Source organism: Nymphaea colorata, chromosome 10 (genome assembly GCF_008831285.2).
Source record: "Nymphaea colorata isolate Beijing-Zhang1983 chromosome 10, ASM883128v2, whole genome shotgun sequence".
Taxonomy (NCBI): Eukaryota; Viridiplantae; Streptophyta; class Magnoliopsida; order Nymphaeales; family Nymphaeaceae; genus Nymphaea; species Nymphaea colorata.
Window position 1 is genome coordinate 9,511,998 of NC_045147.1, and position 27,696 is coordinate 9,539,693.

General features: G+C 41.8%; 1 protein-coding gene across 2 annotated transcripts in view; it reads right to left on the reverse strand.

Annotated features, from left to right (window-relative positions):
* Positions 1 to 513: 513 nt before the first annotated feature.
* LOC116263073 (uncharacterized) overlaps positions 514 to 27,696 on the reverse strand; it is a 44,679-nt gene continuing 17,496 nt past the window's right edge. Inside the window, exons 3-5 of one of the 2 annotated variants that reach the window (XM_031642657.2) lie at positions 2,399 to 2,564; positions 1,359 to 1,611; positions 514 to 636 (exon numbers count right to left, since the gene is read on the reverse strand). In XM_031642657.2, the coding sequence (XP_031498517.1) occupies positions 1,395 to 1,611; positions 2,399 to 2,564 (383 nt within the window). In that variant the 3' untranslated portion in view covers positions 514 to 636; positions 1,359 to 1,394. Of the gene's footprint in view, positions 637 to 1,161; positions 1,612 to 2,398; positions 2,565 to 27,696 lie in introns of those variants that run through there. The other variant, XM_031642656.2, reaches the window with a different exon arrangement.

Consider the following 27,696-nt stretch of genomic DNA (forward strand, 5'->3'; position numbering starts at 1 on the left):
TGCCAAAACCATGGAAGTCCGACTACTACATGCATCATTGTAACCATCACCCATCATTTGGATTCACACCTATGATTATGCTCAAACACGACAAACCATAACATGCCAAGGAATAGAAATCTCGCTACCATGCAAATGGCTGAAATAACAACATAATACTTGGTAGATTTGCTGTCACTTTTTCGAAATAAACATCGAAATAAACACCATACCATAACATGGGGAGGTCGACAGAACACTCTTCTGGTAATAGCTACCGTACAACTGCTTTAAGCACTGGTGGACAAGTGTTTTAAGCACCTTGTTTCACCATAAAATGAAAAACGCCCCAAACTTCATCAAAATTTTATGAAAGTAGAAGCAAAATACAGTTCTTAATTGGAGAGCGAGTTCCCTAATTTCTTGCCAAATATTCGTTTTAGAATTCTCTCACTTAAACTGCCCGCGGTGTATATTTTGAGATGAAGAGACCCACATACACTTATTTGGCGTCAGGCATATACTACATACGTATTCCTTGTTAACGATAAAACGTTCTTTGAAAAAACCCCTCCATCTCATTTCCCATTCAGCGGACAAACCCAAGTCAAGATTTGACGACCTCAAGGCTGTGCTTGTTAAATGCAAATCATGAATCTGCAGTGACATGAGAACACCAAAGATCACAAATTCATGGATTTAACAAATTCATGGATTTAAGGTCAGACCTCCCCCATCGGACCTTAATGTATGGCTTTATTGTATATAGCATGGGTTTAAGATCCATGCTATTGAGATATTATGTCTGTTTAAACTAGAGATCTTATATAGCACAACTTTTAAAGTAGCCTCGGATCTCAGATTCAAGGCTACCAAGCATGAACATAAATACTTTATAAACAGTACGACGTTAATCAAAGAGGGAAATTTGGACGAATCTAAATAATAAAGCCCCATTTTGCTGACATAGTAAAAAACTGGTTTTATAAACAACCTTGTTTTTACCTCAATATCTGCTTTTAGCAAACGGTGTTTATCAACAACCAGGTTGTTAACGTCCTAGGATGATACTTCTCGACCCAATAAGCTGATCCTCCCCAGTTTTTTCTGAACTAAAGTATGGTTCAAACAAGGTTTTACGAAACCCAGTTGGACTGTCATCCAAACAACCCACTAAATAGGTTTTAGATAGAAAACCTGGTTAAGATTGAAAACCAAGTCTAAAATTTGGTTTCCACAGGCCCCAGGAGTAGGTTCCAATCTTCACCTGAATGGCATTTCCTCCTCCATCTATCATTGCCATGGTTGAGTATTTTGCTAGAACAACAAATCATCTTATGTCACAACTTCTATGCATTTAATACCAGAAATTTTCTTACACATTTCTGCAGTGCAGCAGTCTTCTAATTGTCAATCTAATCAAACTGCTGGCGCAACTGCATCTCTGTCTCACTTTTCCATGTTGCATGACTTGACTGGCCCTTCATTCGTTTGCTTTTCTCTTTATCCTTTATTGTTGACCTCTTCCTTTCAGTTTCCTTCTCAGGGTTAGGTGGCTGGTCACCACATATTGGGCACACAACACCTCGTGCACTGGTATACGTTTTTGGAACTCCACACTGCAAGCACATTCTACAAAAAGGAGATTCAAGAAGTACCATACTTTCAAAATCAGAAACCATTTATTGTCAATGCAATAGGGTGAAATATGTAATCTATCAAAGGTTCAAAGTTCAAACTAAGAAAGGTTTAAGGCAGAATGACCAGAGAAAAATTAAAATAAACAGGCCCAATGTCTTTCTAGACCAGAAGTAAAGAATCAATGAAGAGCACCAATTGCATTCAGAAACAGAACTAGAACATGATCAAGGGGCTTTGATAGTCACAGAAATCAGAAAATTACAGTCCACTGAAACTAATGACTTGAAATTTTTCAGTTAAGATTTTCCTTTAGTTTTTCCATTTGCAGAGTTAGGATGCAATAGAATGATAATAAGGATGGAAATGTCCCCTGGGAGATCCTTGAAACAGGCAAAACCCACTTATTTCAAAAAGGTAAGTACAAGTAGTCTAACAATTGTGTTTGGCCTACAAGATTATTGTTGGGTTATTTTATATGGAGCATGTCTGGGGAATCCATGGTCAACTAAAGGCTTATGACCATAGACTTTTATAACACTCTCATTCAAAGCTCAAATCAGCACTGTTTAGTAAAAAGTTCTACACTCCAAAGATGCTTTCATTTGTATGGATTTCATATTCGTGTGGTTTACCAGCATAAATATGCTTAAAAAATATTCATGGGAAGGACGTGTGTTTGTGCATCGCTGCACACCTATGTCCATGTGCCGCAAAAGAGTAATCAACAATCGATAGCAATTAAATGGTAAAAAGAAATTGTATATGCAAATAAAGGTACCTCAGAAGGTCTGCCGCATCCTGTGGTCCAGGCAAAGTAACACCATGCTTTTGCTTCCCCTCTCCAGTTGCAGACTTTGTTGACAAATGTGCTGCTAAGCTGTCAAGATCATTTCTTACTCTTTCATGGAAACCAACCAACTGGGCTTTGGCTTCAACAACACCACCTAAAACCATTACAAAATATTCAAAACTATCATTTTCATTTTCAGACTAAGAAATTACAAAAAATAGTTTTCAACAAAATAAAACAATACTCTTAGCATTAGAAAATGTTTCAGGTTACATACTTTTCTTGGCAATGATAATAAATCAAAAGGAACAGAAAAAGATTCTAAGTGACATGATATTGTCAGCTTCTTGCTTAAAATAGCAATGCATCATTTAGTTCAATAATTAGCACTTAGCAAAATAAATCAATATAAAACATGTTTGTTACATTAACATTTGAACCTTTTGCTGGTAAAGCAAAACATATAGCGACTTATTTCAGCAGAACCCATAGATCCGAACCTCTCAGCTTATTGAATGGGAAGGCCTCGAGCACTGAAACAAAATTAGGATTTGGCGTTAGAAGATACTGCCAGGACCTTTTGGTGATACTTTCTAGCAAATTACCAACATAATAATCATTTGAGCTTTAACCATTTCAGGCAAGTCACCTGCGTACGTCATTTAGGCGCCCGCACTCACATCGAAGCGACACTAGTGAGGGTGTGGATTCGTCTAGGACATAGTCATAAATTTTATTTTAGTATTTTAAACAGCGATATTTTCTCAGGTATAATATAGCATTCTTCAAAAGGTAAAAATAAAATAAAATGAGAAACTAATAAGACTACATCAAAAAATAAGTAGATAAGCAACAAATAAAAATTAATGGAAACAGGCAGTTTGGATTAAAAAAGTAAAAAAAAAATCCTAAAATGAAAAAACTTGAAAAAGGCGAAAAAACGTGAAAAAACATTTTTTTCTTTTTGACTGATTTATTTTTTGTGTTTTTAACATTTTTTTTTTTAAATGGGGGTTTTTTTTTTACTATGGTCTCGGATGCAGCACCGACACGACACCAGGTGAGTCCTGTGCAGTCAGCCGCACGGGATTCAAATTGTCACTTTTTCAACGTGCACTCGAGAGGACAGTTTTTTGTTTAACTTAACTTTTAAGTTTTAAAGTTTAAAGTTTAAACCCGAGGGTTTGGAGCGCCACCCACCTCCCTCAACCTCCTCCTTTCCTCGGCAATTCCTCTGACGATTCCTCTGGCAAGAATCTGGTTTTTCCAGCAGCCCTCCCTCCTTCACTGAATAGCAACATCAATGTTCAATGACAGACAAAAAATCCCCGACAGTGAGCAGCAACCGGCAACAATGATTTTTGTGTTTTTTTTTTTTGTTTCTTACGAATGTTTTCATGCTTAATATCATGTTTATTTCATTTTTTCATGTGTTGGCCTATTTCCTACTGATTTGCCCCAAATTTGGGCATGCTCTTCTGAGTTTTCCACTTTTTCATTGTTGTTATTTGTCTTTCGTTAAGATATTTTTATATTCTTTTGCTTCTTTATTACGTATAATGTTAATCTATTTCAGTATTTATGTTCAAGCCATGCTTTTTCTGTTGAGTTATGCTGTCCCAGCCATGCTTTTTCTGTTGAGTTATGCTGTCCCAGCCATGCTTTTTCTGTTGAGGAATTTTCTTCTTAGTTATACATTAGTTATGTTAAAGAGTGTTTCTGCAATATTAGAAAGTTGAATAATAGTTCTTTAAATATTTTCTTATATTTAGTGGACTGATTTTGTAATTGTTATGTTGCCAACCCTAATCTCGTTTTCCTCTCTCTCTCTCGTCCCCTTCTTCCTCCAACATTCAACATGGTATCAGAGCTTTAGACCTAGGGCTGTGTGATCTAGGGTTTCACGCCTAGGGTTCCCTTCTCCTCTCATCTCTTCCGCCAAACTAGGGTTTCACACCTAGGGTTCTTGTTGTTTACAAAACAAGCAAGTTGATTGGTTGGTTGGATAGGGGCTAATCACGTTTTTAACATGTGAAAACGTGATTAGCACCCTTGTGTTGTTGCTGCTGTCGTGAAGTTGCTGAAAGCTGCTGCCGTTGAAGCTTATCACGTAGCTGAAATGGTGAATCAGATTAGACCTTGCTGCAAAATCAAATCTAACTCAAGTGCAGCCGTGGAAGATGTGCAGGCCAAAGAATGTCGAATCTGCTAGGGCAGTCAGATTTGTTTAGCTGTGTGATGCCTGGTGGATTCTCACAGGCAAAGGTATGTCATGTGGGCAGGTTCAGTCTTTTTCCTGCATCGTTGAAGTGAGACAAGTTTGAAATTGTATGGAGTAGGCAGATTTCTGTTTTCTCTCTGCATCGTTGAAGTGAGACAAGTTTTCTCTACTGTCAAACTTGTGCTTGTTTGCTACCTATTATCGACATCTGAAAGTGCTGCCTGCTATCCACGTCTGAAAACAGTCCGCCAATTTGTTTTGTGTTTCTGTTCAACCTGATCCTTAAGTGGATCTCGTAGAGGTTATTGTTGCTGTAATCAGATTTTGATGTTGACCGTGTGGGGCAGAGTCAATCTACTGCTTGTGGATATAATTTGATGTGAGGAGCAGAATGATCTACAGATCGTGGATATGAAATCTATAAGTTGAGGTTTCATTAGTTGTGGACTGCTGCTAATCGTAAAGTTCCTGCTTGTGTTGCAGCCATCGGCTGAAATTATTTTGTTGAGTTGTTGCCTGAGTTAGTGCTTATGTTGCTGCCTGTTTTAGTGAATTTCTGAGTTGATGATTAGAGCCATAAGTGTGTTCCAGATTCTTCTATGCTGTCGTGCCTTGATTGAAGTTAACTACTGCACCTTATATATACATATTGTGAATACAATTCTGGTTGGAATTTTACTATGGGATGGTAATGTGTCTGAGGCTTCCAATGACTACAAGATGGCTGGAAATTCCTTCTCATATGCCTGCACGACTGTGATAGACTCTTCCCTCTCTGTTGGTGCTCCTACCGATGACCCAGATATGATGTGGATGATAGATTCTGGTGCCTCCAGGCACTGTTGTAATCAACCACATATATTTTCATCATTAGTCAGGTTCTCTACACCACAGCATGTCAGACTGGCAGATGGCAAGCTATCTCTTGTATTGGGCAGCGGTGATATTTATCTCCCACATTTAGGCACTATTACCCACGTGTTCTATGCTCCACAGTTTCCTGTTAATTTGTTATTTGTTAAGCAGCTTGCTATTGATTTAAAGTGTAGAGTCATTTTTGACCCTGGTACATGTTCTTTTCAGGATTTACTAACTGGGAAGATGATTGGTGGCGGCCATGAACGTGAGGGTCTCTATTTCTTGTCTGTCCCAGTAAATGTTGCTGCCTCTTCATTCTCCTCAAAGCCTTCTCCTTTTCAGTGGCATCTCAGACTGGGTCATCCTTCAGTGTCAAAACTTCGTCGCATGCTTCCAGGTATTACTATATCAGAGTCCTTCTTATGTGATGCTTGCCAATTAGGCAAACATACACAGAGTAGCTTTCCTTCGAGTCAAGAACCATCTAGTCAAAGTCCATTTGATCTCCTTCATGTGGATGTATGGGGTCCTAGTCGGGTTCCTTTTCACTCGCGTTTTCGGTATTATCTTGTTTTGATTGATGATTTTACTCGAGTCAGTTGGGTATTCTTGTTACGGGAAAGGTCCGAAGTCATATGTATTCTTCCTAAATTTGTCAAGGAAATAAAAGCTCAGTTTGGTTTCATTGTCAAAAATATTCGCACTAATAATGCTCTTGAATTCAAATCTTCCGTTCTACTTCAGTTTTCTGTCAATCATGGAATTCGGCCTCAATATACTTGTCCACACACATCCCAACAAAATGGTGTTGTCGAACGCAAACATCGACAACTCCTAAATGTGGCTCGTACCCTCATGTTGCATTCTCACATGCCTGCATACTTTTGGGGGGGATGCTATTCTTACTGCATCTTACCTCATTAACAGATTACCCCCGTCAGCCATCCAAGAACGTATTCCCATTCAACTTTTATATCCAAATCGACCACTATTTCATATACCTCCCAAAGTATTTGGATGCACTTGCTCTGCACACATCCTAGGCCCCGACAAAAACAAACTTGCTGCCCAAGCCATCAAATGTGTATTTATTGGATACTCTGCAAATAAAAAAGGATATAAGTGCTTTGATCCCCAGACCAAAAAAGAGATTATCAGTGCGGATGTTACATTCTTTGAGTCTCGTCCTTATTTTTCTCCTTCGAGTCCTCCGTCTGAGATGCCTATACCGATTCCTCTTCCTATTCCACCAGTGTCACTTGAGTCGATCCCTCCATCTCAATCTATGTCATGTGAACGTTTCCTTGATCCTCCATTAGTTTACACTCGTCGTTTGGGTCCCTCTCTCAACCGCCCACCAGCGTCTTCTCAAGAGGTAAGCTCCACTGATAAGACTGACACAGGTTTAAATGATGATCTCCCCATTGCTATTCGCAAGGGCAAGCGACAGTGCACACTACATCTGATTTCTAATTCTGTCTCTACTGACCATTTGAGTACAAGTTTGGTGCAGTTTGATCGATCTTTGTCTAACCACATCATCCCGTCTTCTCACCATCAAGCATTGTTAGATTCAAGGTGGCGGCAAGCCATGCAGGAGGAAATGGATGCTCTTATCTCTCGGGAGACTTGAGATTTGGTGGATCCACCGATGCACTGTGATGTGGTTAGCTCCAAATGGGTGTTCACCATCAAGTATCATTCTGATGGTTCAGTTGAACGGTTCAAGGCACACGTCTTGTTGCTAAAGGATATACACAGACTTATGGCGTTGACTTCTTTGAGACTTTTTCGCCCGTGGCTCGGTTGGGCACTATTCGACTAATTATATCTCTTGCTGTCCAGCGAGAGTGGCCTCTATTTCAGCTGGATGTGAAAATGATTTTCTGTATGGAGACCTATCTGAAACCGTCTATATGCAGCAACCACCTGGTTTTGAGTGACAAGGGGGGTGTTCCAAGGTATGCAAATTAAAGAAGGCTATTTATGGACTTAAACAGAGTCCTCGTTGGTTCCATAAGCTAACTGAGGTTTTATCTAAGTGTGGATTTCAACGATCCCAGCTTGATCACTCGTTGTTTATCAAGCGAGGCACATCTGGTATAGTGATATTGATTGTATATGTGGATGATATTGTTCTCACTGGAGAAAGTAATCAAGAAATAGCACAGACAAAGGAGTTTTTACAACAACACTTTGTCACAAAAGACCTTGGACAACTCCGTTATTTTCTTGGTATTGAGGTGGCTCGTAGTAGTAAAGGAGTTGTAATGTCTCAACGAAAATATGCTCTTGATCTTCTGTTGGGAGCTAAACCTGCCACACTTCCCATGAATCCCCGAATTCATATACATGATGATGAATCAAAGCCTTTTGACTCTAGATCTTACAAATCTCTTATAGGGAAACTGCTGTATTTGACGGTCACTTGCCCCGACATTAGCTTTGCTGTGAATAAGCTAAGTCAATTCATGGAAAAGCCTCGAAAGGTTCATTGGGATGCTGCTCTAATGATTGTCAGATACTTGAAATCAGCCCCGGGAAAGGGGTTATGGTTTAAAAAGGGAGAAGATGTTGACATCGAAGCGTATAGTGATGCTGATTATGCAAGATCTGTAGATGACAGGAAGTCTACCACAGGTTTTTGTGTCTTTGTGGGAGGTAATCTTATTTCTTGGAGGAGCAAGAAGCAGAATGTAGTGGCTCGATCTAGTGCTGAGTCGGAATATAGGGCTATGGCTCAAACTGCGGCTGAAATGTCATGGGTCGGATCATTACTTTTAGAGTTGGTTGTTTCAGTGAATCTCCCAATGAAGATGTATTGTGACAACAAGGCGGCTACTTATATTGCTAACAATCCTGTTTTTCATGAAAGGACAAAACATATTGAAGTGGATTGCCACTATGTTCGGGATTTAGTTCAAGAAGGAATTATTAACACTATTCATGTCTCCTCTGAAGATCAGGCAGCTGATATGTTCACCAAGGCTCTTCCCATAGGCGATTTCCTGAGAGGTTGTAACAAGCTGAGCATGATTGATATCTATGCTCCAGCTTGAGGGGGAGTGTTAAAGAGTGTTTCTGCAATATTAGAAAGTTGAATAATAGTTCTTTAAATATTTTCTTATATTTAGTGGACTGATTTTGTAATTGTTATGTTGCCAACCCTAATCTCTTTTAATATGAGATTAGGGTCACGTGAATAAGCAAGAAAGTGTTTTCCTCTCTCTCTGCGTCCCCTTCTTCCTCCAATATTCAACAAGTTAGTTATTAGTTATTAGCTTTTTTGTTTGTGCTTGTAGGAGTTTTAACTTTTAAATCTAACTGCTGTGCAGCTAAGAAAGTCATTCGAGATGCTGTTTTTGAGTTATATTATATTAGTTATTACCGAATGCAGATTTTTCATTTACACTTTTGAGTATTATCTAGCAGCCATACAAAATACACTGCACATGTAGGAAAGTCGGAAATTATGCTTATAACTTATAATGCTGTCATTTACTTTTGGTTGAAATGTTACAGATATGTATATATATAAGTATTTGCACCCGCACTGAAATTTTTTTGGGATTTGCTGCATCCCACACCTGCAACCTCACCTGGCACTCAGGTGACAGCATTTCAGATCCAAGAATCTATAGAAAAGTAAAAGGTTATTCAACCATAGCCAACTGTTCTATTAGTTGTGGTTTTATGATATCGTTCAGTTTTACACCCAAATATTGACTTAAACATCCAGTGTTCAACTATTACTTTTCCGGCAACAGATATATATATCCCAAAACAAAGATTTACTTCTATCTGGGTATTTTCCATATGCTGCACGTAAACAGAACTCAACAACTCAACTCAGTCACCAGTCAAGACAGATGGACTAAACTGGTATTATTCACTGGCTACTGGGTTCTAAAGCTATGGGTGAGACCCCAATCAGCAGGAGATTTGAACTAGAACCTTTCCAATAGCTTACATTGTAAATAATTAGATCAGTTTTTTGTGTTAAACATTCTCTTAACCACATATCCCTTGGTAACCGAACATCCATAAAAAAGATTTTGTGATAATTCAAAGGTACATTTTTTACAGCACGTAATTCTTAAGTCATTGATACCCCTGGTCCTGTTTTCATTACTGTTGCCTTGTGTACAGCTGAAATGGTAAAATACTCAGGCTACAGATCGAAATCCAAGTAGTCAGATCATCATTGAACTGCCCAGCCAGATAAGAGCTGGTCAGGAACTCTAGAATACGTGAAGTGATCGTAAGTTAGCTACTGCAGATAACAAATGGGAATTTATAACAAACAGGTGCTGTCCTCAAAAACACAGACTTTGTGTGCTTTATCAGTTCATAGTTGGTAAACCCAGCGAGCTGACTCGAGAGTCGCTGATGACCCAGATCACCAAGGGATTGGGCAACGAGTCGAGTAATGACCCACATGCAACCATGTCCTAGAGAACTCTGTTCTGGATCAGCTGAATCCATTCAGGACCACCTGATTCTGAACTGTTTCATTCAGCACCATTCTAACATTTACACAATAAAAGTAACAAATAATCTATAATTTTTCATTAGAACAAAATAATCTAAAGTATGCTAGTTATTAGTTGTTATTACTTTGTAGTTATGTTTATAAACTATCCTTATTTGATTGTATTCACTTGATAGTTATTTGTCAGATCATTGAACTGCCCAGCTAGATAAGAGCTGGTCAGGAACTCTAGAATACGTGAAGTGATCGTAAGTTAGCTACTGCAGATAACAAATGGGAATTTATAACAAACAGGCGCTGTCCTCAAAAACACGGACTTTGTGTGCTTTATCAGTCATAGTTGGTAAACCCAGCGAGTTGACTCGAGAGTCGCTGATGACCCAGATCACCAAGGGATTGGGCAACGAGTCAAGTAATGACCCACATGCAACCATATCCTAGAGAACTCTTCTGGATCAGCTGAATCCATTCAGGACCACCTGATTCTGAACTGTTTCATTCAGCACCATTCTAACTTTTACCCAATAAAAGTAACAAATAATCTATACTTTTTCATTAGAATAAAATAATCTAACTAGTTATTAGTTGTTATTACTTTGTAGTGATGTTTATAAACTATCCTTATTTGATTGTATTCACTTGATAGTTATTTGTCAGATCATCGTTGAACTGCCCAGCCAGATAAGAGCTGGTCAGGAACTCTAGAATACGTGAAGTGATCGTAAGTTAATAACAAATGGGAATTTATAACAAACAGGTGCTGTCCTCAAAAACACAGACTTTGTGTGCTTCATCAGTTCATAGTTGGTAAACCCAGCGAGTTGACTCGAGAGTCGCTGATGACCCAGATCACCAAGGGATTGGGCAACGAGTCAAGTAATGACCCACATGCAACCATATCCTAGAGAACTCTGTTCTGGATCAGCTGAATCCATTCAGGACCACCTGATTCTGAACTGTTTCATTCAGCACCATTCTAACTTTTGCCCAATAAAAGTAACAAATAATCTATAATTTTTCATTAGAACAAAATAATCTAACTAGTTATTAGTTGTTATTACTTTGTAGTTATGTTTATAAACTATCCTTATTTGATTGTATTCACTTGATAGTTATTTGTCAGATCATCATTGAACTGCCCAGCCAGATAAGAGCTGGTCAGGAACTCTAGAATACATGCAGTGATCGTAAGTTAATAACAAATGGGAATTTATAACAAACAGGTGTTGTCCTCAAAAACACAGACTTTGTGTGCTTCATCAGTTCATAGTTGGTAAACCCAGCGAGTTGACTCGAGAGTCGCTGATGGCCCAGATCACCAAGGGATTGGGCAACGAGTCAAATAATGACCCACATGCAACCATATCCTAGAGAACTCTGTTCTGGATCAGCTGAATCCATTCAGGACCACCTGAGTCTGAACTGTTTCATTCAGCACCATTCTAACTTTTACCCAATAAAAGTAACAAATAATCTATAATTTTTCATTAGAACAAAATAATCTAACTAGTTATTAGTTGTTATGACTTTGTAGTTATGTTTATAAACTATCCTTATTTGATTGTGTTAGAATATATTGTAATGGGGAACCGGGTCCATATCTGGACCCGGTCCTATGGGGCACGGATACCGAGGTGGGCTCTGTATCCTAGGCGACACTCTTTCTCTCCCTCCTATATATTCTTCACTTACATGTAATTGTTGAGATAAGTGAATGTGATTTCTCTCTCCTAGGGTTGCGGTTTGCCCCTAGGTCAGAGCTTCCCCGTGGTTTTTCACCTCTTTCTGAGGTTTTCCACGTATACTGTGTGTGTTTTCTCTACTCTCTCCTTGTGGTTCGTGTTTCTACATGGTATCAGAGCCACCGCGTGTGAGATCGTTGGTGTGCAAGTAGTGTTTTTCCGCCGTTCACGTGCTGCCCCCGTTGCCGTTTCCAGCACCGCCGCCGACACTGTTCCCAGCGCCGTTCTGCCCTGCCCTGCTGCCGTCGCCGGTGTGGATCTCTTCTTTGCTGCCGCCGTTCCCAGCGTCGTCCTGCCCTGCCCTGCCCTGCTGCCGTCGCCGCTCCCAGCGTCGCCGTATCAGTGCCGCCCTGCCCTGCTGCCGTCACAGGTCCCAGCGCCGCCGTCGACTATTTTTTTTTTCTCCGCTGCCCTCTTCTTCCGCGTCGCCGCCGGCTGTCTTCTTTTCGCCGCCGGCCAGTTGTGACCTTATTTGGGGATTGCCATGGCTGACGCAGTGATTTCCAAGCTTGATGATGCCCTGGACACGGGCAGCAATACCAAGGGTGAGAACTTGCCTGTTCATGTCACCTCCATTCGGCTGAACAAGGATAACTATCTCTCGTGGTCTGCTGCCCTAGAAATCGGCATTACTAGTCGTGGTCGCCTGCACTATATCACTGGGGAGAAGCCTCCACCTTCTAAAACTGATTCGCAATGGCCGACCTGGGCTTTGGAAGATAGTCAGGTTAAAGTATGGATTATTAGTTCGGTTTCCGCAGATATTCAGCCTTTGATCTTGCGTAAATCGACTGCATATGATATGTGGACTGTTCTTGCACGTATGTATGGTCGTAAAAAACGTGTTTTACGTGCATATCAAATCAAACGTAGCATATATGCTCTTAAACAGGGTGATTTATCTGTTGCCTCCTTCTATGCCGCCCTGAAGACCAAATGGGAGGAACTTGACTATCATGTGAATGATGACTGGAAATGTGGTGTCGATCATGCCCTGTATTGGGAAAAGGAATGGATGGACCGCACCTTTATCTTCCTTGGAGGCCTGCGTGATGAGTTTGAAACCATTCGGAGCCAGATTCTTAACTGTGATGAGATTCCTGGAATCGAAGAGGTATATGCACGTATTGAGTCTGAGGAGCAACGGCGCCAGATTATGCATATTGACTCCCATCAGGGGAGCTCTCCAGCAGCCTTTGTGAGCCATACTTCAGGGACAGGGCAGCGTCCTACTCGCCGATGCAGCCATTGCAACAAAGTGGGGCATTCTGTTGATTTTTGTTGGGACCTTCATCCTGAGAAGCGTCTCGTCCGAGGTCGTCCTCCTCCTCATCGCCGTGCTCCTTCTGTGCCCGAGCCTAGTCCAGGGTCGACCAATGTTGCAAAATCCAAGCTCTCCTCAGATCAACTTAGAGAGTTGCAAGCATACATTAGTCGTTTGTCTACCCAGGATGATGCTTCTACTTCTGAGGGGGCTAAGTTAGCCCAGGCCCTAGTTGCTACTAGTGATCAAGGTAATTCCTCCCTTGGTGATTGGATTGTTGACAGTGGGGCCACTCATCATATGACAGGGGACCCTACGATGTTTCAAGAGTACAGGTTGACCTCTGGGCAGCAGCGTGTGGCTATGGCTGATGGTTCCTCTAACTCTGTGGCTGGAAAAGGGAGTTTATCATTACTGAACAAATATTGTCTTCATAATGCCCTACATGTTCCCAACATTCCTGTCAATTTGTTATCTGTCAGCAGTATTACCAAAGAGTTAAACTGTAATCTAATTTTCTCTGCTGATCGTTGTTTACTGCAGGACTTGGGGACGGGGCAGAAGATTGGGATTGGTTCGGTTATTGATGGGCTCTACAGACTGCCCGTACAAGTTGCTTCTGCTTTGATTTCAGCCACCAGTGGACAGTTGCCTGGCATGGAGGACAGATCAATCATTATGCGTTGGCACGAGAGACTTGGTCATCTTCCATTCCCGTTGCTTAAAAAGTTGTTTCCTAGGATGTTTCATTCTGTTTCTTTGGACACCTTCGCCTGTGAAGTGTGTCAGTTGTCTAAACATGTTAGGGCCTCGTACCCTATTTCATTCAATAAAACCGACCGTCCTTTTGCTTTGGTTCATTCTGATGTTTGGGGTCCTTCGGGAGTACCCACTTGTCGTGGCTTTCACTATTTCATGACTCTTATTGATGACTACTCCCGGTGTACGTTCGTGTATCTGTTGAAAGAACGTAGTGAAGTTCCCGACATTGTCAAAAACTTTGTGGCATTTGTTGAAACTCAATTCCAGACCCCTGTTCAGACCCTTCGTACTGACAATGCTCGAGAGTATGTCTCCCAATCCCTTGATGACTTCCTGCGAAGCAAGGGTATTATACATGAAACATCATGTAGCTACACACCTCCTCAAAATGGTGTGGCTGAAAGGAAGAACCGTCATTTGTTAAATGTCACCCGGGCCATTATGTTTCAACGTCATGTCCCTAAGCGGTACTGGGGTGATGCACTTCTCACTAGTGCTCATCTCATTAACCGTATGCCTACTCGTGTGTTGAATGGTCATTCCCCTTATTCTGTTTTGTGGCCTACTCAGAATCCCTGGCCTTTGACCCCTCGAGTGTTTGGGTGTGTTTGCTTTGTCCATGATCATAGTCCCACTCTCAAGAAACTTGATCCCCGGTCCATCAAAGCGGTCTTTTTGGGGTATTCCTCCACTCAGAAGGGATACAAGTGTGTTGACCCTAGCACTTCCAGAGTATATGTCTCCAGGGATGTTACCTTTCATGAACATGTGGCGTACTTCCCTGCGACTCCTCTTCAGGGGGAGTGTCTAGGTGACAGAAGGGAAGAGTATTCTTCGCATCAGTTGATTCAGTTCATGGATTTCTTGGATTATACAGTTAGTTCTCCAAGTGTGGAAGACGTTGTCAGGAAGGACAGAGACAGTCAGATGGAGGGGGGCCCTGTGGAAGAACAGTCTCGAGGTCACTTATTTGGTCAGGTTTACAGCAGGAAGAAGAAGGATGTGATGGAAGATGTCGATGTTGCCAATCCCAATCTTCCCAATCTTGTGACCTCCCCGGATGATCCAAGTCCAATGAATGAAGAACTTCCCATAGCCCTGCGCAAGGGCACCAGGTCATGTACTTCTCATCCTATTCAGAGATTTGTTTCATATGCTAAACTCAGCAAAGACTACAAGTGCTTTGTTACCTCTTTATCTATGGCTGTTATTCTCAGGTCAGTGGAAGATGCCAGGAAGGATCCTAAATGGCTACAGACCATGACAGAGGAGATGGACGCCCTGGAAAAGAACAGTACGTGGGAGGTTGTTGACATCCCCAAGGGAACTCACTTAGTTGGTTCCAAGTGGGTGTTTAATGTGAAGTACAAACCTGATGGCACAGTAGAACGCTATAAAGCCCGCCTTGTTGCTAAAGGGTTTAGCCAGAAATATGGGATTGACTATCTTGAGACGTTTGCTCCCGTGGCGAAACTGAAGACCGTAAGGGTCATCCTAGCTCTTGCAGTGCAGAAGAAGTGGAGCATGGACCAACTTGATGTCAAGAACGCCTTCTTGAATGGTCACCTTGAGGAAGAAGTCTATATGAGCATGCCGCCTGGGTATGCTCGGAACGGGAAGTGTTGCTATCTCAAGAAAGCTTTGTATGGTCTCAAGCAGTCCCCTAGAGCGTGGTTTGAAAGACTAAGGGTTGTAATGAAGACTAATGGGTATAAACAGGGAAATGGTGATCACACCCTCTTCATCAAGCAGAGAAATGGTCTGGTGAGCCTTCTACTTGTATATGTTGATGATATGATTGTCACTGGTGACGACGAGGGGGAAAAAAGGAAGATGAAAGAAACGTTAGCTGCAGAATTCGATCTCAAAGATCTGGGCAAACTAAGGTATTTCTTGGGAATTGAGATCGCGCGATCTGAGACTGGGCTTGTTATGAGCCAAAGAAAATACACTTTGGATCTTCTAAAAGAGACAGGTAAACTGGGATGCAGGCCCTCTCTTACCCCAATGGAGTCTGGCACAATGATAAGTATCAAATCTGGGACTATCTTGGATGAGGAAGGAAAAGGGAGGTATCAGCGGCTGGTTGGTAAACTTATTTATCTCACTCTTACTCGCCCAGATATTACGTATGCTGTGGGTGTGTTAAGTCAGTTTATGCATGCCCCTACTGATTGTCATTGGAAAAGTGCTGAAAGAGTATTGAGATACTTAAAGAATGACCCAGGGAAAGGATTGTTCTACACTCGGCAAGATCGACTAAGTATTGAAGGATACTCTGATGCCGACTGGGCAGGATGCACAGATACTAGGAGGTCTACCACAGGATACTGCATCTTTCTTGGAGGTAACCTTGTGGTCTGGAGAAGTAAGCGACAAGAAGTTTGTTCCAGGTCCAGTGCTGAGGCTGAATACAGGGCGGTTGCTATGGGGGTTACAGAGATGCTATGGCTCAAAATTCTTTTAGCAGATATTGGGGTTAAAATGGAAGAGAAGATGAGGATGTATTGTGACAACAAGTCTGCTATTAACCTGGCAAATAATCCGGTCATGCACGACAGGACTAAACATGTGGAGATCGATCGCCACTTCATACGGGAACGCATAGATTCAAAGGAGTTGATTCTGCCCTATATGAAGTCTGAAGATCAAGTTGCAGATGTCTTAACTAAGTCTTTATGTACATCTCAGTTTGAGAAAAATGTTAGCAAGCTTGGCATGTTTGACATGTATGCCAAGCTTAAGGGGGAGTGTTAGAATATATTGTAATGGGGAACCGGGTCCATATCTGGACCCGGTCCTATGGGGCACGGATACCGAGGTGGGCTCTGTATCCTAGGCGACACTCTTTCTCTCCCTCCTATATATTCTTCACTTACATGTAATTGTTGAGATAAGTGAATGTGATTTCTCTCTCCTAGGGTTGCGGTTTGCCCCTAGGTCAGAGCTTCCCCGTGGTTTTTCACCTCTTTCTGAGGTTTTCCACGTATACTGTGTGTGTTTTCTCTACTCTCTCCTTGTGGTTCGTGTTTCTACAGATTGTATTCACTTGATAGTTATTTGTCAGATCATCATTGAACTGCCCAGCCAGATAAGAGCTGGTCAGGTTCTCTAGAATACGTGAAGTGATCCTAAGTTGGCTACTGCAGATAACAAATGTGAATTTGGGATACCTACATTCTGACACTGGGACCGACAGAAAATAAAGTCTCTCACATTCATGGCCGCCACCAATCATCTTCCCAGTTGGTAAGTCCTGAAAAGAACTGTTAGTGTATGGGGATCGGGTCTATTCAGACCCGATCCATTCTCTTTATATCCACACGCCTAAGGTCACTAAGCGGTGGCTTCCTTGTAACATTTTATATTTTTATGTACAAATCTGTTGTAACCTAATTAGGATTACGTTTTAATGAAAGATTAAGGAACGCAGGGGCGGTGCTTGGCCGACTGTTCTTCCTTTCCTCCATCGTCCTCTCTTTCACTCTTTTACTCTTTCTTCTCTATTCTCAATCTATCATATTTTCAGACAGAGAGACATGTTTATGTGAAGATTCTTTCATGGTATCAGAGCAAGGTTACATCGTCCTCCGGTGAGTGATTTCAGTTTGACGTGATTAGTACTAATCTGCCCTAAATACCATTTTTCTGGCGTGGATATCCCTCTTTTCAGTTTTGTGCCCTAATCCTGCGTGATTTACCGTAATCGATTTCCCTAAATCGATTTGCCCTAATTTCTGTTGCTGCCCTAATTTTTGCCTCACGTCGTCTGCCCTAATCATATCTTTACAATCATGGATCAGCCGACTCCTTCTCTTCTATCCTCTAGCTTTCTCTCCCAACTTATTTCTCAAAAACTGAATCATAGTAACTATTTGACTTGGAAACGTCAAATTGTTGCATTTATTAAAAGCCATAGACTCTATAGGCATGTCGATGGGACTACTCCAGCACCTCCAAAGTATATTATCCGTGAAGTGAAGAAGACCGTGGTGGGAGATGAAGCTGCTGGGGCTTCGGCTGGGAGTGAAGTTCGAATTGAGTATGAGACTCTTACCGAAAACAATCCTGAATATGAACTTTGGCTGGCTCACGATCAGTCCCTTGTTGCGTATATTACTTCTACCTTGTCAGAGGAGGTATTAAGAAGCATTGATGATGATTTGACAGCCCTGGAGTTGTGGACTACCCTTGCCACAACATATTCTCAAGTATCTGAAGCACGATTTCTGCAATTAAGGAGGCAATTTCAGGATATAAAGTGTGGGACGCGTACAGTTTTGGAATACTTGAATGAAATCAAAAATGTAAGTGATCAGCTTGCAGCCATTGGACATCCCGTCAGCGATAAGGACAAGGTGCAACAAGCCTTGAGTGGCCTGGGAACAGAGTTTGACATTTTTTGCACAGCTTTGGAAGTCCTACCCGTCCTTCCATCTTTTAAAGATCTGAAAGCTAAGCTATTTCAACACGAAGCTAGTCGTGTTCAGCCGCAGAATTTAATCCCTTGCAACAGCCACAATGTATTGATCACAGGGACGCATGCACTGCAAGGGAATCGCACTCGTCCTTGGACTTCTCAGACAGGAATGGGAAGAGGGATTCTTCCGACACCACCAGGCATGAATGCTACTTCTGCCACATCTAGAAGGGTTCCAACTTGCTTTTATTGCAACAAGAAAGGGCATGTAAAATCAGAATGTTGGCACAATCCTCAGAACAAACATAATCAAGTCAGGCGTGAAAACAAGGCAGCCACAGGGTCAGTTTCATCATCATCTGGCTCAAATCCGACATCAAATGTTTCAGCAGACGTGCAGCAACTTCTCATGACAGCCTTATCTAAGCTCCACTTGAGGCAAAATGAGCAAGGAGAGTGGTATGTGGACTCTGGAGCAGCAGCCCATGTTACTGGTGACACAGGTAATCTCTCTAGTGTTTTCCCTTAATTAGATCAAGGTTCAGTTGTCACGGGAGATGGTTCCCATCACACAATATCACACGTTGGAAATGCACAAATATCTATGGGCTCTTCTTCCATTCCATTAAAGAATGTCCTTGTCGTTCCAAGTGTCAAGAAGAATATTATCTCAGTGTCCAAACTTATAGATGATACTCACTCTTTTGTTGAATTCACGCCGTCTTCTGTTTATGTCAAGGATGCTCGAACCAAGAAGACATTCACTGAGGGCACTCGCAAAGGAAATATGTATGTCCTTGAAGAAGCTCCAAAGTTGTCAACACCTCACATCTCAGATTCATGTCTTCCAAGTCATAGTGAAGTCAATGTCGCAGAGCATAATAAGCCATCCATTTGGCATGGTCGATTAGCTTATTGCAGTCAATCTTTTGTTCGAAGTCTTGTTGCAGACGGGCTCTTAGATAAGTCCAGTCTGAGTTCAGTTAATGAGTCCAACATGTGTTCGAGTTGTCATATCTGTAAGAGCCATGCCCTTCCCTTTCAGTTAATCAATAAAAGAGCTTCAAAGGTTTTTGATACTATATATTCTGATGTTTGGGGACCTGCTCCAATTCCTTCTTCTTCTGGGAGTAGATACTATGTCATTTTTATTGATTCATATTCCCGCTATACTTGGATCCATTTCATGAAACACAAATCTGAAGTTTTCCGCTTGTTTACTCAATTTCATGCCTTGGTTCGAAATAAATATTCCAGTAATATTGTGCATTTTCAATGTGATGGTGGTGGTGAATTTATTTCTAATGAATTTACTGAGTACCTGCTAGATGCTAGATAATGGGATCACTAGACAAATCTCATGTCCACATACACCTCAACAAAATGGAATTGCTGAAAGGAAACATAGGCATATTGTTGAAAGCGCGCTCAGCATGATGCATGACACAGACTTACCCATGACATTGTGGACCGAGGCTTTTCACACGGCTGTCCATGTTATAAACCGACTGCCATTGGTCTTGCTTGATGGAAAATCACCATTTTTTCTATTACATCAAGATCAGCCAAGTTATGAGGAATTGCGTGTTTTTGGATGTGTGTGCTATGTGCATGTTGATGTTTCCTTACGAAGCAAGTTTCAAGATCGTGCTATTTTGTGCAGATTTATTGGGTATGCAGATAACTACAAGGGTTATAGGTGTTACAACCCTAAAACTGGGCGTGTACATATTTCACAACATGTTGTTTTTTATGAAAGCAGGTTACAGGATCCCAAGGCTCCTCTTGTGACACTCAAGGACAAAAATGAGGTTTATGATACTTGGCTACATGCTGAAATCTTAAGACAAGGAGCGGAAATGTTAACTGAGCACAAGGTGCAAGATGTTAATGAGCCCGAGATAGTTGTAAGTAGTTCCTTGAACAGCACTACTTGGACAGCATGCCTTCATCTTCTCAGCCCAGTGGTCCACCTATGCATAATCGGTTCTCAGGCCTGGTGTATTCTAGGAGATCAGTTCCTACTGCAGCTCCACGCAAATCACAACGCGTGCGACATCCTATTGATAGATGGGTGACCTATAACAACTTTTCTTTGGATTTTCAGCTATTCATGACAGAAGTCAGCAAAAAGGTGGAACCAAAATCTTATCTTCATGCGAGTAAGGAAAAATGTTGGGTTGAAGCTATGAATGAGGAAATGGCAGCCTTGCATGAATGTCAGACTTGGCATATTGTCCCTCGTCCAGCTGATAAGAATGTTGTGGGATCCAAATGGGTTTATAAACTGAAATATAAGCCAGATGGTAGCATTGATCGGCATAAAGCACGACTTGTCGCGCACGGTTTCACTCAACAATATGGGGAAGATTATGATGAAACATTTAGTCCAGTCATCAAGATGGGAACAATCCGTGTGATTATTTCTCTTGCAGTCTCATATGGATGGCCTCTTTATCAGTTAGACGTCAAAAATGTCTTTCTTCATGGAATTCTTAAGGAAGAGGTATACATGGAGTAACCTCTCGGCTATACTACTCATGATCCTCAAAAATGGGTTTGCAAATTACACAAGTCCTTATATGGGTTGAAGCAAGCTTCTAGATCATGGTTTGATCGTTTTTCTCATCATATACAACAAGTTGGTTTTCTCCGAAGCTCTCTCGATCATTCTTTGTTTGTCTATCATACTTGAGAAGTTACCACCTGGTTACTTATCTATGTTGATGATATTGTTATAACTGGGAATTCTCCTTCACATATATTTTATGTTAAAGGTATGGTGAAGCAAAAATTCAAGATGAAGGATCTGGGCGAACTACGATATTTTTTGGGTGTTGAACTTGACAGGACAAATGAAAGTTTAACTCTTACCCAGCACAAGTATACTCTTGATGTTTTGGACAGGGCAGGTATGACTAACTGCAAACCCATCACTACCCCCAGTGTTCTGAATACTAAATTGACTGCATCTGATGGAACTGTTGCATATTCCAATCCTACATTCTATCGCAGCATTGTTGGTATGTTACAATACCTTACTTTTACTCGCCCAGACATAGTATATGCTGTAAATCAAATCTCTCAGTTTATGCATGCACCCACTGAAGGACATATGGATGCCGCTAAGCGGATCCTACGGTATCTCAAAGCTACTCTTGGCGATGGACTAGTCTACACGAAATGTCCAAATGTTTCTCTTGGACACAGCATATATACATATACTGATGCAGACTGGGCAGGCGATCCCAATGACCGACGATCAATTTCAGGTTTCTGTCTCTTCCTTGATTCTAATCTCATTTGTTGGAGCAGTAAAAAGCAGCGTGTTGTTGCACGATCTAGCACTGAGGCAGAGTATAGAGCAATGGTTGCAGGGACGGCTGAAGCATCATGGTTACGTCATTTACTTGGGGAGCTCAATCTCCCTATTGCTCGATCATCATTACTATGTGACAATCAGAGTGCAATAAAAATTGCTTTCAATCCCATTTTGCATAATCGTACCAAGCATATACAGGTTGATCAACACTTCATTCGTCAAAAAGTTGAAGAAGCCGAGATCTTGCCTACTTATATATCCACACATGCACAGATAGCTTATCTTTTTACCAAAGGTCTCACAGGGCAGCATTTTTGGGATTTGAAGAACAAGTTGTGCATGATCAAATCTAATGCACAACTTGAGGGGGGCTGTTAGCGTATGGGGATCGGGTCTATTCAGACCTGATCCATTCTCTTTATATCCACACGCCTAAGGTCACTAAGCGGTGGCTTCCTTGTAATATTTTATATTTTTATGTACAAATCTGTTGTAACCTAATTAGGGTTACGTTTTAATGAAAGATTAAGGAACGCAGGGGCGGTGCTTGGCCGACTGTTCTTCCTTTCCTCCATCGTCCTCTCTTTCACTCTTTTACTTTTTCTTCTCTATTCTCAATCTATCAGATTTTCAGACGGAGAGACATGTTTATGTGAAGATTCTTTCATGGTATCAGAGCCAAGGTCAAAAATGACTTTACACTGTAAGTCGACAGCTAGCTCCTTAACAGATAACAAGTTAACAGGAAACTGAGGAGCATATAGCACACGTGTAATAGTACCTAAATGTGGAAGGTAGATATCACCGCTGCCTAAAACAGGGGACGACTTGCCATCAGCCAACCTGACATGCTGTTGTGTAGAAAATCTGATAAATAATGAAAAATTCTGTGGTTGATTACAAGAATGTCTAGAAGCGCCAGAATTTATCATCCATGTCATACATGGATCATCAGTAGGAGCACCAACAGAGAATGTTGAATCTATAACAGCATTGGTAAGATGTAGAGACAGATGTAGAGGCAGACCTCTGAGCAAGAACACGATCATATTCATCCTTACTTAAGTTAAGGGAATATGACATGGATATAGAACTATAGAAGGATCAGTAGAAGTCTCAACCATAGATATTGTTGCCTTTGAATGAGCTGCTTGGGATGAAGAAGGACCTTTGCCTATGGCGATTCTACCTCCACCACGTCCAGAGGAAACGCTAGAACGGAGGTGAGAATGCTTGTCTCAACAACGATCCTCTAGATGACCAATTTTGCCACAAGAAAAGCACTGAAATCTGTCGCGTCTTGCACCACGGCCTATACCACGTCCCCTATTGCCACCAAAAGAACTGGGGACCCGTCCTTCGATATCACAAGTGCAGAGACTGGTGTGTCTTGCGTATTCTGAGAAAGAGTGACTGCAAGACGACTCAGCCTATTATACGTGTTTGCTAGATCTGGAAGATCACTGCCTGTGAGAATTTGAGACTTTGCCACAAAGTATTGTGAAGATAAGCTAGATAGAAACTTCGCTACCATACCAGTTTCAACGTGTGATGCATAACAATGTTGGCAAGGTGGACGAAGAGCCTTTAATTGTTCATATCCAGCAGTCAAAGTAGCAAAATACTGATATAGATCCTGATCCCCTTGCCGTATGTTGCATAATTCTTCTTCCAATTGTAGGATTTTAATTACATTAGTGGCATGCGAGTATGTCTTCCTCAATAAAGACCACATATCCTTGGCCTTGATATAATATGCAATAGTTGGGGCTATATGAGACTCCACACTCTTCATAATCCAAGACATAACAATATAATTATCTTCATCCCACGCAAGATATATTCCATTTTTCTCAGTAGGTTCATCCTCCTCAAGAATATATTTTTTCTTATGCCCAGCCACAGACATCACCACATTTCATAGTTTGAACCAGTGTTGTACGTATCGTACGATACAGGGCCGTATCGTACGATACATATCGTCGCGTTTCAAAAATGCGATACGATACACCACCTGTATCGTACAGTTACGATACGGATATGGCTACGATACGTACGATACGGTAATTTTTTTATTGAATTTTTATTATTTTTTTAGAATTTATTATATTTTTTCTGATTATATTTTTAAAAAAAAAATACGATATGGTTACGATACGTTACGATATTTTACGATATAGCATATCATAAAGCCAGACCGATACGGCTTATGTTACGCTTTTTACAACATTGGTTTGAACCATTCAATTTGATCGTTGTTCCATAAGAGAATGAATTTCTAGCCAACTTGTATTCAGTAGAACTTTCTGATTTACTGTTTTCAGCCATAATAAATCAAGAGGACCCAACTGACTATGAATATTAGAGGAATATCAAAATCACTGCAGCACAGGAGAATCTGGAAAATTCTTACAGCTCCAATATCAGATCAGAAATTCAATAAAGCAGGCAGCAACCCAGACATAAACTCTGAATATTTCCAGGAGACACAAGCAGCAACACGGACTGAAATCCAGGCAATAAAGCAGGAAGAAACACAGGCAGGCACTCAAATAATAGTTGCAGCCGATGCAGGCAACACAGGCAGGAAATCTTCAATAGACAATAAATACTAAACTTCAATAATATCTGCCAATGACAGCAACTACTTCCACCATCAACAAATGACTGCTGCTATTCTTAAACACAGCCACACCACATAAGACTGGCTGTCCACAACGTACGGCAAGTATCTCAACATAATCAAATGATAGATTTCATACTTACGATCAGCAGCAGTCCACAACTCATTAAACTTCAACTTTCAGACTTCATACCCACGATCTATAAAATATTCTGCTCTCCACGGTCAACACAAACTCTGATCACAGCAGCAGTACCATCCACGAGATTGATAAACAAGGATCTGATCACGCCTTCCACATAGGCGTGATCAGGTAGGTCCTTCTCCACGCAGCCCCACCAACCTCTATTCTCTTATTGTCTCCTTATTGGGTGGTAAGAAAGAATAGAGATGGGAGATGAAAAGAGCAAGGAAGGAAGAGATCACCGGAGGAAGAGGTCGCCGAAAAAACTCACTTGGTTGTCGGCGCAGGAGAGGGCTCTGATACCATGTTACGATGAGAGAGAAAGAGTCAAAAGAATCATACATTAACGTAACCCTAATCTCCTTTAAAAGAGATTAGGGCTGGCGGTACACACTTTACAAAAACAGTCCAACAACTATAAAAAAATATTTAAAGACCTCCTCTCTAACTTTCTAATATTTCAGAAATACCCTTTAATAGTGTAGGCACCAACGAGAGCTATCATCACCGAATGATTGTTTTAGGACACTTTAGGTAATGCATCTTCTGGCATCATCTAGCGGGGAACTGTTTTCCAACCTGCAAAACCAGAAAAACAGGAAGAAAAAAGTGATTCCTGTCACTGTCAATGTGTTTCTTTCATGTCAAAGTCTGTCTTCTCATAGACGGCTCAAGATTAGCCATGTTCCAAACTTGAACCATTATGCCTGTGAGTTTTCAAAAGGGCTATTTAGAAAAATTTTAAACTAAAGAGTTTTTTTTATTTTTATTTAGTATGGGTCGATTTTGTAAAATAAAAAGAAGGGAGGGTTTTATTGCACCACCTGTGCCTCCTCTCTTTCTTTCAAAGTTGTTAAGATGTGTTTATATTCAGTTTTAGGTTTAAGAGGGTACTTTTGTAATAACTTTTCCTTTAGATGTTTCTCTTGTAACTTCTCTCTCTCCTCTAGTCTATATAAAGAGGAGTTAGGGCAGATTTCGAGGTTAATCAAAGATTATTCTTTCTAATCTTATCATGGTATCAGAGCAGCAGCCGTCTCCTCCTCCTTGGCGCGCCGATTGAGCGGCGCCGCCCGCCGCCTGACCGCGCCCATCGCTGCGCTTCCTCCACCCGCTCGTGTCCACCCATCTCCGCCCGTCGCTGACCTCTCCACCCGACGCCTCTGCCAGTCGCTGTCCTGACCTCTCCACCCGACGCCTCCGCCCGTCGCTGACCTCTCCACCCGACGCCTCCGCCCGTTGCTGTCTTCTCCGCCCGACGCCTCCGTCCGCTGTTGCAGTCATCTTCGCCGCTGCCCGCCGTGGCTGTCACCTCCGCCCGCCGCCGCCGTCTGTCACTGTTGCTTCTCCGCTGCCGCTGAATCGCCCTGCACGCTGATTTTCTTCTCAGCGTCTTCGCTGCATCGCCTCCTCTACTCCGCCGCTGCTCTGCACGCTGATTTTCCTCTCAGCGTCTTCGCTGTCGCCTCTGGTAATCAGTCTTCGTTCAGTTCTGTTGTTGCCTCTTCCAGCCGATCAGACTTATGGATTGCTGCCCGTGTTAACTGCTTCATGATCAGCATGTTGTCTTTCGATATGTGATTGTCTTCTTTTTGCCTGCACTTCCTATTCCGTGGCTCGGTTTCCTCCATTGTGTTGAGCGATGTCTGAAATTAGCAGCGGCGCTAATACCTCTTCCTTTGTGTCGTCGGGAGAGATGAAGAGTTCCCCATTTTCCAGCTTTATCACCAAAATGGATGGGGGTAATTACGAGATGTGGGCCATGCAAGTAAAAAGAACCTTGATCGCTCATGAGAAGGAACATCTTATATTGGAGCCCGAGCCCGTACAGAAGGTAGGAAAATATACTACTTGGTTTAAAGATAATTCGTTGGTTATGGTATGGATTGTTGGTACTCTTACTCAAGACATTGCCAATGAAGTCCTGCATAAGGAAAGTGCAAAGGATATGTGGGATTCCCTTGCAGCCACCTATTCACAAGCAAGGAATGAAACCAGAATTATGCAGCTTCATCATGATATTCATCAGATGCGCCAAGATGGTCGCCCTCTACATACTTATTATTCTAGTCTCAAGTCCATGTTTGAGAGACTAAACAGCTACTTTCCTGCATGTAAGTGTGAACAACAGAAGGCATACAGAGATATGCTTATGGTCGGAGTATTTCTGTCTGGATTAGACTCTGTTTATGAATCAGCAAAGAATCAGATGCTCACTAGTCCCTCGATTCCTCCTATTGATGAAGCTTATAGTAGGCTAAGCAGAATTCCAATCCCTTCATCGACTGTTCTTGATACCACTTCTGCTATGCTTGCTACTCGTGGCAGAGGTGGGTCCCTCTTTGCCAGAGGACGAGGATACCGTGGCCGTGGCAATACCCCTTCGCGCCCAGTATGTCAGTTTTGTCATCGCATTGGTCACACTGTGGATAAGTGTTGGCAGAAACATGGTCGTCCAGCTGTTGCCAATCAGACTGTTTTTACTGATTCTCCAGAGCAGCCTAAGACTCAGCATCCTGTTTCCTCCAGTGAGTTACGTGCAGATGATATTATCTCTCAGTTGAGACACTTGATTGGAGATAGACCCCAACAAGCTCCTGATCCGACCACCTCTACTATCACTACTGCTGCCAGTGCATCTTCATCTGGTATGTATTCTGACACTACAGATTGGCTCATTGATTCGGGTGCATCGACACATCTCTGTGGAGACAAGGCACAGTTTACTTCTTATGTCCCTACTCCACCTGGTCGCTCGGTTATTCTCGCAGATGGCAAATATTCTCCCGTTGTTGGACTTGGAGAGGTCCAACTTACTTCATCATTACCATTGCAACATGTTCTTCATGCACCAGAATTCCCACATAGCCTACTATCTATCAGTCAGATTACCAGAGATTTAAACTGTCGTGCGATATTTGACTCCTCTTCTCTTGTGTTTCAGGATATACTGACGGGCAGGGTGATTGGCAGTGGCCGTGAACAGGGAGGTCTTTACAGGCTAGTGCATCCCTTTCCCTTTGCTGGGTCTATCTCTGCAGGGTCGTCCTCATCCTCGGCTTATACTTGGCATTTACGTTTTGGACATCTACCGTTTCAGAAACTGCTGCATGTTCTTCCTCAGCTGTCTCCTAAGTCTTCTTTTCAATGCGAGTCTTGTCAGTTGGGCAAACACCATCGGTCATCCTTTCCTCCGCGGCCCAGTCGAAGTAGCCATTCTGTGTTTGAGTTACTTCATTTTGATGTTTGGGGTCCGAGTCGTACACCTGCTCTTCAAGGTCATCGATATTATCTTGTTGCTGTCGATGACTATAGTCGTGTTAGTTGGGTTTTTCTTATGAAGCATAAATCTGAAGTGGGTCATGTAATCAAAAATTTTATCAATGAAATTCTGACTC